The sequence below is a fragment of the Lates calcarifer genome, linkage group LG9 (genome assembly GCF_001640805.2).
Source record: "Lates calcarifer isolate ASB-BC8 linkage group LG9, TLL_Latcal_v3, whole genome shotgun sequence".
Classification (NCBI taxonomy): Eukaryota; Metazoa; Chordata; class Actinopteri; family Centropomidae; genus Lates; species Lates calcarifer.
The window spans coordinates 13399825-13411895 of record NC_066841.1 but is presented as its reverse complement, the minus strand read 5'-3'; the positions used below and the strand labels follow the sequence as shown (position 1 = coordinate 13411895).

Genomic DNA, 12071 nt, shown 5'->3' with positions numbered 1-12071 from the left:
TACGTACACACTGCTGCATCATATTAGCAATCCAATCATTCATAAATAAAATGTTTATACAGGTGTACTTGTTTCTGCAGAACAACTACTTTTACTTTTTATACTGTTATATATATATATATATATATATATATATATATATATATATAGGATTTTCTATGCAAGATTTGTACATTGCTGTATTAATACTTTTGCTTTTCAGTAAAGAATCTGAGTATTTGTAAATTTATACAAGTACCTCAAAATTGAGTTGCAGTGGGCAGAGAGGAGCTGGGACACTAATAATGGTTGTAATCAGTTAACTGTATGAACTTGTTATGGGAGAGTGGAGCTTCTTGGTAACTTTAAATGAGTGGTTTTAAACACATGAGAAGAATATAGCCTCTACGGTTAATCTACACGCAGTGCACACGGTGTTTTGTGCAGGTTTGGGTCTGAATTCAGTGTTTTTCACCACCTACCCAGAACCTGCTCATACCCTGATGCAGAACCATCGTCTGCACAGAGAACAGAATTATTAAACTACGCTGTGACGATAATATTCCACAGAACGTGACATTACAAGAAGTCATTCTTAAGCGAATCTCTTGGATCATTTCACTTGTAGACTTCACAGTGTTAACACTCGTTATTCTCAAGGAAAACTGGAAAAAAAAAAAAAAAAAATCACATTTCAAGACAAAAAACACAACGATTGCTAGCTAACCGAACCGTCCGCGAGCGCAATAGGTGAGTACTCACGTGGATAGTTCTTAAGCTAGGTTTGCATGTGTTGCTTTCCAGTCAAATCACCTGTAGTTTTTAGCAGTCAGTATATACTGATTTCTCTTAATACACCTCTGTGAATTGTGAGTTGTTGCTTAATTGCTTAAAGTTAAAAGTAAAGTTTAATTAAATTTATTGATACTTTTTGATTCATCAACATGTTAGCTGCATTCAAATGTTCCATGCTGAGGTGAAACTAATTGTTGGATAATTTAATTTTAAACAATGCATCATATTTTACTAGCAGGCCATAGGTTAAATAAGCAACACAAAATATTTATCTGCTAAGTAAGAAGTGACTTTAGTTGTCAGTTGAAGTGTACAGTGTTAATGCTTCATATGGCAGCAGTTACACAAGTGCTGCTCCTTCTCACCTTCACTCTCAACAAAGAATCTAGTTTGCACATGGTACTTTCATCCCCTTAGTGTCTCAAAATCGTCCTCCTATCAATGTCACAGGAGCTCAGTGAGAAAGAGTCAGAGTCTGAGAGACAACAAACTGTAGGGACACGACATCAAACATCTGTCATCTGTCAAGACGATGGATATCCCTGCAGAGTTTGAACGCCTCTTAGAGGAGATGGAGTGGGGAGACGTGGTTGACACTTTTCAGGCGGTGGTAACTGATATGCTGGATGACACACCTGACCCTCTGCCTCCGCTTCCTGCACCTTCACCTTCACCTTTGCCCCCTCCTGCTATCCCCACTGAGCAGGGGTTTGACACCGAGCTAGAGGAGATTCTGAGTGGAGGATATGGTGGGTGCATCCCCGCGGCTGCAACTCCACGCAGCTTTGAACAGCCGTTGGCGGCTCCTACTGGACTGAATGTTAGACAGGCTGCTCCCATTATCTACCAACAACCTCTGTATGATCAAAATGTCATGCAGTCAAGTCAAGGTTACAGCCAGGCAGGTCCTTACAGCCAGGGTCAGGTAAGACACTAAGTGTAGGTGAAGAGACAGATTCATAGGAATTTGATATAAGCATAAAGTGATATAAGGAAACAGAATCTCTTCAAACTCTACAAGTTGCTGTGGTGCTTATTATTATGTTTTTCATCTACTAAATCAATGTTGGTGTACAGTAAAAAGGTGAGTGTGTATTGTGGCCTGGTTAACCTCCACGATCTCTTCACAGAACCTGCCATATCAGTGGCTATGATGGCCCAGGACCATCAAACGTCCGTGCTCCCCCACAGCAGGTAAGACTCTGGTTAACCACTCACTCTTAAGCATCTTGGTTGCAGATGTGTTGTAGTAGACAGCAGTTTTCAAGATGTCATTGATTTCAGTGCTGAGTCAGTCACAGCTGGACTTTGACCTGTTCCAGTTCAAAACTCCATTACAAAAATGTCACATTTTAGAAGAGGTGTTTCAGATGTTTGGCTGAGCTCTAGTACATCTTTTAATTGAAGTGAATTGCAGGTTAATTAGATCAGTAAATCAGTGTAATGTGAAACAGGTGGCTCACTGACTGACTCTGGCAGTCTGACAGTGTCTTAACTTAAAAAGTGATCAGTTATTCAGTAATATCAGTAACATCCACCTCTGAAGTTTGGAGTAGTTAGGTGATTTTTTGAACAGGAGGTTTTAGTTGTCATATTCTGGTTAATTTACCTGTGTGTTATAGACTCTTTAGATGTGTTTTTACTCCTCGGGTGCCACTGCAGCTCATTCATGCAGTGACTAGAACTTAAAGTGGGGGAACTCTGACACCTGGTGGACAGATGATGCAGCTTGTCTCATCACCTTTTTTTTGTGTGTTTGTGTCTCCAGTTTAACAATGTGCCAGTGATGGGCATCCCTCCAGACCTGAAGGAACGCCTGGTTCCTTTTAGAATATTGTAAGTAACACTCAAATAAATGCAAACAAACACACAAGTTTCCTCACAGTTTTCTGTCATCTAATGTATCTGTCTGTTTTTATTCATCTAGCAAAGAAGGGATTCTTTACAGGCTTCCAAGAGCTCTAGCTCCTGCTGCTCCTCCACTGAACCCCCCAGTCTCACAGTAAGTCAGGCTCATGATCTGTGGTCTGTTATTTGTCTATCAAGACTTTCCACTTTCCTCACAGTTTTACACAGATGTGATTCATGCTTGTATTCATTTTTTTTCTGTACTCCCATAGAAAGAGACAACGTGAGGCTCAACAATATGCTGACCGGCCATACATTAAAAAGCCGCCCAACGCCTTCATGCTCTTCAGGAAGGAGCAGAGACCAAATGTTGTAGCTGAGCTGAACATCACTGAGAGTGCCACAGTGAACACTATCCTTGGACAGAGGGTCAGTGTCTTTGCTCTGTGTGTTTGAGACGCTCAGTGTCGCACAAACATGGTTATGATTCAGTCAAAGATTTGTCTTTGAAGTTTTCTGTAGCCATGCACTGAGTGGTGTCTAAGGCAACAAGTCTGAAATTTCCCTCTAACCATAAATCTTCACATCTTGACAGTAATTTTTGTTCTTTTCTTGAAAGAGGATAATTTTTATTTAAGACCCGGGGAACAGGGGATTCCAGCATTTTATGACACAAATACACTGTAGGAGTTTAGCATTTCAGGGCCTTTGTTTATTTATGTGGATCTGTTTTTGTGCACCAGTCAGCCTGCAGTTGCATGTAGTTGTGTGTCGCTGAGTGTTGTTATGTGTCCACAGTGGCAGGCAATGTCAAAAGAGCAGCAGGCCAAATATTTTGAAGAGGCTGACAGAGAGAGACAGCTCCACGAACAGCGATACCCTGACTGGTCACCGAAGGACAACTATGTATGTGCACTCTGCTCACATACAAGTTTATGTCATTACACTAGATGGTGCAACACAGTCACTGCACAGAGTTTTTGTCATGGAAAGTCTAACGTGTTTGTTTTTGTGTAGGGCAAAAAGAAAAAGAGGATCAGGACCAAGGATTCCACCTTAGCTGAAGGTGAGACAACATCTCTGTGGATCACAGTGTGTTTTCATTAGAAACATGATGAAAATTGTATCTGAAATATTAAGCAGTGTTTAAAAAGCAGTGTCTAGCTCTGAAATTATTTTATAAAGCCTCAGTAGACTCAGTAGATTTTGTTTGTGTTTTTGTGTTTGTGTTGCAGCGTCTGCATCTAAACCTGATGAGGTCACACAGCAAGCCAAGAAACAGTGTGTGACGCCTGTGCAGATCGGCAGCGATGGAGCCCTCTACCTCACAGGCAGCTGCCATGGAGGCTGCTCGCACACGAACAGGCGCGATGCAAGCTCCGGCCTTCCCGACAGTCCTGGTGCTGGGTGCTCCTCAGACTGAGAGAGGAGGCTCGGCGTCTTCTACCACCACACGGACAGTCCTGGTGAAGCTGCCTGACAGAGAGACTCCAGTAATTGTGCCTTTGTGCGACCTCTGTAACCTGCCGCAAGTGACTCTTGGAGCAGAATTCACCTCCCGTCACTCCGCAGCCTCGGCTGCCCTCTTCTAAACCCTCTTTCACAACAAATTCATTGTCATATATGGTGCACTTCATCTTCAGTTTCTTTTCCATCTTTTACATTTTCCCCAGACTGGGGAAAATGACACTTTCCCCGGCCAGACTGAGCCATTTGGAGCAGAGGGCCTCGGTGAGAAAGGTGATCAAGAACGCGACGGCCTCTCCGGCTCTCCCTCAGGAAGTTTCTTCACAGAGGTCACCTCTCTCACTGAGGCCCGTACTTAGCTTGGCCAGGCAGCCAGCTCTGAGTCACCTCTGAGTCACCTAGATCTGTGCCTCAGCACAATCTCGACTCTGGGCTCCACAGACAATTCCCTCGACCTCAAGGCTCGGTTTTTGCTCCGATGTGGATCATCAGCTGTGAGACCTTGTGTAGACAGGAGCGTGCCTTTCCACCTCATGTCCTGTCAGTCAAATTTACCATGGGTGGACTCCAGTCAAGGAGTAGAGGCAGCTCAAAGATGATCCAGAGAGATGGGAGGAACCTGGGCCAAATTTCAAATGTCATTGCAAAGGACCAAAGGGTCAGTCACCCTTTTCTTTTTTTCCACCTTCCTTTGCAAAAATGACTAAAACCAAATTTCTGCTTTTTGTAATTAGGGGGTAATGACCAGAGACTGTTGAGGAAAGTTCTTTCTTTAGAACAGGGCTGCAACTACAAAAAATGAAAAGCTGAAGACTTTCCATCTTTTGCACCTTATGCAGTGAATGAGTGAATAAATGATTGCAAGCATACCTGACATTGTTAACTTTTTTTTAAACAGTAGTTGTGTGATTTATCTGAGAGTGACCTTGAACAAACTGATTTTATATCCACGTTTATTTCAACTATTCAAAACAAATTTAAGAGCAGAACTGTGTCTGAAGTTTTAGAGTTAACGAAGATAATGTCATGTGTGTGATCTGCTTGATCACTATTAGGATCCCCCAAGCCTAAGGATCAAATGTTGAGAAATTTTTTAATTGTATTTTTGAATCATGAAGCTAATGACAGTTCTAATATGACATTTTCAAAGACATGCATATACATATTCATACAGATCAGTGTTTCCCTTTTATACTTGTGACCTGTTGTCAACATATACATGCACAAGGGTACAGGTATATACATTTTTTTAATGTAATAGTAATATTCCCTCTACAGGTCTACCCCTGTATCTCCTGCAAGAAATTTCTTTACTCGTATCTTCTTGTTTTTGAGTTGTTTGTTGCATCACCTATTTCATTAAATCTTGACATTTTGATCGGATGGTTGTGGTTGATAAAACATGAGATGAGAGTTATTAGAATTCATTCTCTGGGATCCATGAATGTGTGAACCAAATTTCACAGCCAATTTTCCAAAGGTTGTCGGTATATTTTAATAAAGAACTAAAGAGTAAGCAACCCTGTTGTGCCTCAAAGTCAGCAACATCTGGACGCTATATCTGTATTCTGTGCCAAATCCAGCTATGACTGACAATATCTGAGTGTTCTGCTCATTTCAGTCCAAGACACGGACACAGTGCGGTGTTAAGCTAATGAAAACTATGTCGTGGCTTTGTTCTGGTGACTGTTGTAAAGTGTTCTTTATTATACCCAGTTTTCTCTGTGCTCAATGCCTTTAATCTGAAGGATGAACGTTGGAGGCGCTGCAGGCAATTTTACGCCTGAAGTTTCTGTTGTCTGCTCCTTCTTTTTCAACTTTGACCTCAGGCTGGAAATGGAAACTCACCCCTGGATTTAATAACTTTGATGAGTACATTAGTCAGACATATTTGTGTTGACCTAGAACAGGCTGACTTTTGCTAATATTAGCCTGTAAATGAATAGTCTAAATAAAATACAAAAATAGAAATAGAGTAGAATATATTATACTGTACATTAGTGCAAAAGAGGTGAATATTCTAAATAAAAAAGCTGTACACTAAGATGCAGGATTGTCCATCGATGTCAAACAGAATTAACTATTTATTGAATATATGTATATTATCTAAATAATTTACGCAATACACACTCACACTTGGAATAAATCCTACCTTCAGGAATATTATAATGTGTCCTTTTTATTGAAATTGTTGTAGAAAGATGCTGATTCAACTGTATGATCATTTTTGCAGATGTAGGTTGTGATGCTGAAGAACTCTACTACATTGTACAGATATCTCTGTCTGTCTGGGCTGCCCTCATTAATATAAACTGGGTGGACAAAATAATAGAAACACATTTCTATATAATGCAGTACAATTCAACTGCACCAAACCCTGCAGCCTCCAAAAATGACAACAAGGTTCGTACTTCATAAACTGCTAATGAGCGTACTGAATATACACACGATTGTTTAAGGATCATCAACAGCTGAATCTGAAATGTTACTGGTGTGATGGACAGTGTGATAAATAAAAGTCATGGTGAGCAGTCTGTCTAGGTCCGAAAGACCAAGACCTCCACCGAGATCAAAAACAACCCCTTTGAGGTGAAAATTAACAGGAAGAAATTTGATATCCTGGGGAGAAAAACCAAGCATGATGTGGGTCTGCCTGGTGTGTCTCGATCCAAAGCCATTAATAAGGTAAGAGAAAGTCTCATGTTGTTACTCCTCACTTCCTTCCATTCACATTAATTAACGCTTATAGCTTAGTGGACATGTTGGTGCCCCTGTATTCACTTATATGGTGATGTAAAAGGGTTATCAAATGTTAGTGGGCAATGTGGCAGAATAGAGTAGAGAAGGGCAGCGCCTGAATAAAACACAGAAGATTCTGCAGTCTGATGAAATGAAAAACTAAAATAAAAGATTAACTCTTCTGCTGTAGCACTATATCTGGCAGCCATGGGTCACAGCTCACCACTCATTTAACACTATCTGTGCTGTGAAGCCTGGTTCCTACAGCATCACGCTGGGAGAGGGATTTTCTGCAGGAGAGACTGAGAACTTTGTAAAGACACAGAGAACCACGATCAAAACTAAGTACAAATTAAAGTGAGGGCACGAGTGGAATCTGCAAGTCTTTCTTCTATGTTATGACTTTGTGTATAAATGTGAGTTTTTTTTTTCAAAGGGAACAAATGCAAATGTATAAATAATCAGTGTTTTTGCAGTGTGTTGGATCTTTGTGTGTGAGTGTGTGTTTGCCTGAGAGTGAGTGAGCAGGAATTACATGCAGTGTGGTTAATTTTTGACCTGGAGAGAAAAGAGACCCTGCTGAAGGAATCCAACAAATTCATTGAGAGACGCTTTGGAGAGTATGACACCAAGATGGCACCAAAGGACAAAATCCTGCAGAGGTTCGCAATGGAGAGACAGGTCAGTGATGTGGTGATGTATTTGTATTACTGTAAGCAGGACAGTGGACTTGAGCAGGACACACTGTGTGCTTATCATTCCCTCATGACTCCAAATGTTGTTTTTAGATCCGAGAGCAGAACCTGCAGGACATAAAGACAGCAGGACCCCAGTCTCAGGTCCTGTGTGCCGGGACCGTGGTAGAACGCACCTTTACCCAGGTCAGTCTGTGAACTCAGCACATTAAAACCTCACTGCTGCAGCTATCCTGACCTGGAGAGGAATATGTGTCTCATACAGATTGAAATACCTGAGAGTTTGAATTGTTTTGTCTCCTCAATTGAAATTAAAATAAAAAAAAAATCTCATAATGATTCTGTCCAGGTCTGGAGTCACCTCTTAAACCAAAACACTTCAGTGTCTGAATATTGTGTGTGAAGTTGTCCTTGACACTGAACTGTGCTCACAATTAAAATATAATGTAATCTGATCTGACATCAGTCTCTGAAGGAGAAACTTCACTACTAATAACAGAGAGCAAAGACATGTCCTCCATGTTGTTTCCCAGAGCATGGGGTGACTTTGTAACTGTGACATTATTTTTTAACCACAGAGATGGTCAATCTGGCAGGTGAGTAGTTATGTGGGAGAGGTAACCTCACTCTGCCAGCTCAGGTTGTCTCCATTGTCATACATATTTTTTTTTCTTTCATTTCTCTTTGGTTTTTATTTGTTCTGCTTCTTCTTCTAGTTCAGAGTTGAGGCTGTCTCAATATTTGCAGGCTTGAAATGTTCAACAAAATCCCTATTACAGTCAAATAATAGTTAGGTTCTACAGTTGGTATACACACAGTGCACACAGTGTTTTCTACAGGTTTGGGTCTGAATCCAGTGTTTTTCAAGACTTCTCAAGACCTCCACATATCCTGATACAGAACAGTTATCTGCACAGAGAGTAGAATCATAAAACATGAAATAGCAATAAGTAATTCTGAAGAGAATCTTTTGGTTCATTTAAAAAAAATATACACATTTCAAAACATAAACACAACTGCTGCGCAGCGGGTGAGTACACACATGGCTAGGTTCGCATTTGTGTTGTTTTCCAGTGCAGAAACAGTTAAATCACTTATACTTTTTAGCAGTCCATATACACTGATCTCTTGTAAACCACACCTCTGTGGCTCATGGTTGTTAATTGTTTAAACTTGAAAGTACTGTCATCTTTTAAAGTTTTCTATCCTCATACAGTATATTACTGGATCATCGATAGTTATTCATCAACATGTTAGCTGCATTCAAATGTTCCATGCTGAGATGAAGCCAATTGTTGGATAATTTGATTTTAAACAATGCATCATATTTTGCTAGTTGGCTATAGGTTAAATAAACTACACAAAATATTTATCTGTACAGTAAGAAGTAACTAAATGTAGTCAAGTAAAGTGCGCAGTAAAGTATCATGTCATGAAGTAGAAAGTAGCAGAAAATGAAATATCTGTACATCACAGAAAAGTTTTCAGTTACACTTTGATTAAGGTTTGTGTGTGTGTGTGTGTGTGTGTGTGTGTGTGTGTTTAATTTACTTGTTATGCATATTATTAGTGTTCACAGATCTGTTATCACCTCTCACAGAGCCACTTGAGGATATTTAGTGTTAAACCACGGTTTTGTTTTCATGGTACCTTCATCCCTTCTCTATACAGGTCTCTCAAAATTGTCCTCCCATCATTGTCACAGGAGCTCAGTAAGAAAGAGTCAGAGTCTGAGAGACCACAAACTGTAGGGATACGGCATCAAACATCTGTCATCTGTCAAGACGATGGATAACACTTCAGCTCCATCATCAAACGTCCGTGCTCCCCCACAGCAGGTAAGACTCTGGTTAACCACTCACTCTTAAGCATCTTGGTTGCAGATGTGTTGTAGTAGACAGCAGTTTTCAAGATGTCATTGATTTCAGTGCTGAGTCAGTCACAGCTGGACTTTGTCCTGTTCCAGTTCAAAACTCCATTACAAAAATGTCACATTTTAGAAGAGGTGTTTCAGATGTTTGGCTGAGCTCTAGTACATCTTTTAATTGAAGTGAATTGCAGGTTAATTAGATCAGTAAATCAGTGTAATGTGAAACAGGTGGCTCACTCTGACTCTGGCAGTCTGACAGTGTCTTAACTTAAAAAGTGATCAGTTATTCAGTAATATCAGTAACATCCACCTCTGAAGTTTGGAGTAGTTAGGTGATTTTTTGAACAGGAGGTTTTAGTTGTCATATTCTGGTTAATTTACCTGTGTGTTATAGACTCTTTAGATGTGTTTTTACTCCTCAGGTGCCACTGCAGCTCATTCATGCAGTGACTAGAACTTAAAGTGGGGGAACTCTGACACCTGGTGGACAGATGATGCAGCTTGTCTCATCACCTTTTTTTGTGTGTGTTTGTGTCTCCAGTTTAACAATGTGCCAGTGATGGGCATCCCTCCAGACCTGAAGGACCGCCTGGTTCCTTTTAGAATATTGTAAGTAACACTCAAATAAATGCAAACAAACACACGAGTTTCCTCACAGTTTTCTGTCATCTAATGTATCTGTCTGTTTTTATTCATCTAGCAAAGAAGGGATTCTTTACAGGCTTCCAAGAGCTCTAGCTCCTGCTGCTCCTCCACTGAACCCCCCAGTCTCACAGTAAGTCAGGCTCATGATCTGTGGTCTGTTATTTGTCTATCAAGACTTTCCACTTTCCTCACAGTTTTACACAGATGTGATGCGTGCTCTTATTCTGTTTTTTTTTCTGTATTCCCATAGAAAGAGACAACGTGAGGCTCAACAATATGCTGACCGGCCATACATTAAAAAGCCGCCCAACGCCTTCATGCTCTTCAGGAAGGAGCAGAGACCAAATGTTGTAGCTGAAGCTGAACATCACTGAGAGTGCCACAGTGAACACTATCCTTGGACAGAGGGTTAGTGTCTTCGCTCTGTGTGTTTGAGACGCTCATTGTTGCACAAACTTGGTTATGATTCAGTCAAAGATTTGTCTTTGAAGTTTTCTGTAGCCATGCACTGAGTGGTGTCTAAGGCAACTCTTAAACTTCTCTCTAACCATAAATCTTTACAATGTGACAGCATTTTGTGACAAAAATACACATATGTGGGAATGTTGCATTTCAGGGCCTGCACTACACACCAGTCAGCCTGTAGTTGCATGTAGTTGTGTGTCGCTGAGTGTTGTTATGTGTCCACAGTGGCAGGCAATGTCAAAAGAGCAGCAGGCCAAATATTTTGAAGAGGCTGACAGAGAGAGACGGCTCCACGAACAGCGATACCCTGACTGGTCACCGAAGGGACAACTATGTATGTGCACTCTGCTCACATACAAGTTTATGTCATTACACTAGATGGTGCAACACAGTCACTGCACAGAGTTTTTGTCATGGAAAGTCTAACGTGTTTGTTTTTGTGTAGGGCAAAAAGAAAAAGAGGATCAGGACCAAGGATTCCACCTTAGCTGAAGGTGAGACAACATCTCTGTGGATCACAGTGTGTTTTCATGAGAAACATGATGAACACTAGATGATGTGGGACATATTTAACTTTTAACATGACATTTATAACCATTACCAATTATATGTATCAAAAACTTTATTCAAGTTTTAAAAAAGCAGTGTCTAGCTCTGAAATTATTTTGTAAAGCCTCAGTAGACTGATTTTGTTTGTGTTTTTGTGTGTTTGTGTTGCAGCATCTGCATCTAAACCTGACAAGGTCACACAGCAAGCCAAGAAGCAGTGTGTGACGCCTGTGCAGATGGCAGCGATGGAGCCCTTTACCTCACAGGCAGCTGCCATGGAGGCTGCTTGCACACAGACAGCCCTGAAGCTGCTTCACAGAGTGACTGTACCTGTGTGTGACACCTGTGGCCTGCCAACGAGGTCACTCAAAGAGGCACAATGAACTCATTTTCATATACGGTGCATTCAGAAACTATTCATACACCTTAATAAAAAAAACCAAAAAAACAAACAAACAAAAAAAACACTTTCTTATATTGCAGCTTCATTTCACTTGTTTCCTTATTAATCTTGACTCTGTACCCATACTGACAAAGCTGAAATAGAATTTCTGTTGTTTTGTAGTTATAGGGTAACGACTGTCGATTGATGAGGAAAATGCTTTTTTTAGAGCAAGGCTGCAACGTAACACAACAACAAAATATGAAAAGCTGAATACTTTCTATATGCACTGTATGCAGAGAATTAATAAATGAATAGATAAATAAATATCTTACATTGTTAACGTTTTTAGTAGTTGGAATTTTCCAGCTTTAAAGTTTCAAAGAGTAGTGATCCAGACTATTCAGATTTTTCCATTCAAGTAATCATTAGACCATTACACACACACACACACACACACACACACACATGCAGGGCAGTGTGTAGCTAATGAAAACTATGGTTATTTTAACTTAAGGTATAAGACATAAAAATGATTTCTCATGCATTTGTTCTGGTGATTGTTGTAAAATTATCTTTATTATACCCACTTTTCTCTGTGCTCCGTGTCTTTATTTTGAAGGCTGAACGTTAGAGG

General features: G+C 40.4%; 1 protein-coding gene across 3 annotated transcripts; it reads left to right on the top strand.

Moving 5' to 3' along the window:
* Positions 1 to 208: 208 nt before the first annotated feature.
* On the top strand, positions 209 to 12007 carry LOC108874054 (transcription factor 7-like 1). 3 transcript variants are annotated; one of them, XM_018662426.2, is made up of 9 exons: positions 209 to 729; positions 1225 to 1699; positions 1905 to 1968; positions 2543 to 2610; positions 2702 to 2776; positions 2895 to 3051; positions 3421 to 3528; positions 3640 to 3688; positions 3858 to 4958. In XM_018662426.2, the coding sequence occupies exons 2-9, from the start codon at positions 1593 to 1595 to the stop codon at positions 4043 to 4045; spliced, it is 816 nt and encodes a 271-aa protein (XP_018517942.1). In that variant the 5' UTR covers positions 209 to 729; positions 1225 to 1592; the 3' UTR covers positions 4046 to 4958. The 3 variants fall into 3 exon arrangements, with proteins under 3 accessions (XP_018517942.1, XP_018517941.1, XP_018517940.1); XM_018662425.2 differs by lacking the exon at positions 3858 to 4958 and adding an exon at positions 11224 to 12007 and having other exon boundaries at positions 637 to 729; XM_018662424.2 differs by lacking the exons at positions 3640 to 3688; positions 3858 to 4958 and adding exons at positions 10949 to 10997; positions 11224 to 12006 and having other exon boundaries at positions 637 to 729.
* Positions 12008 to 12071: the final 64 nt, after the last annotated feature.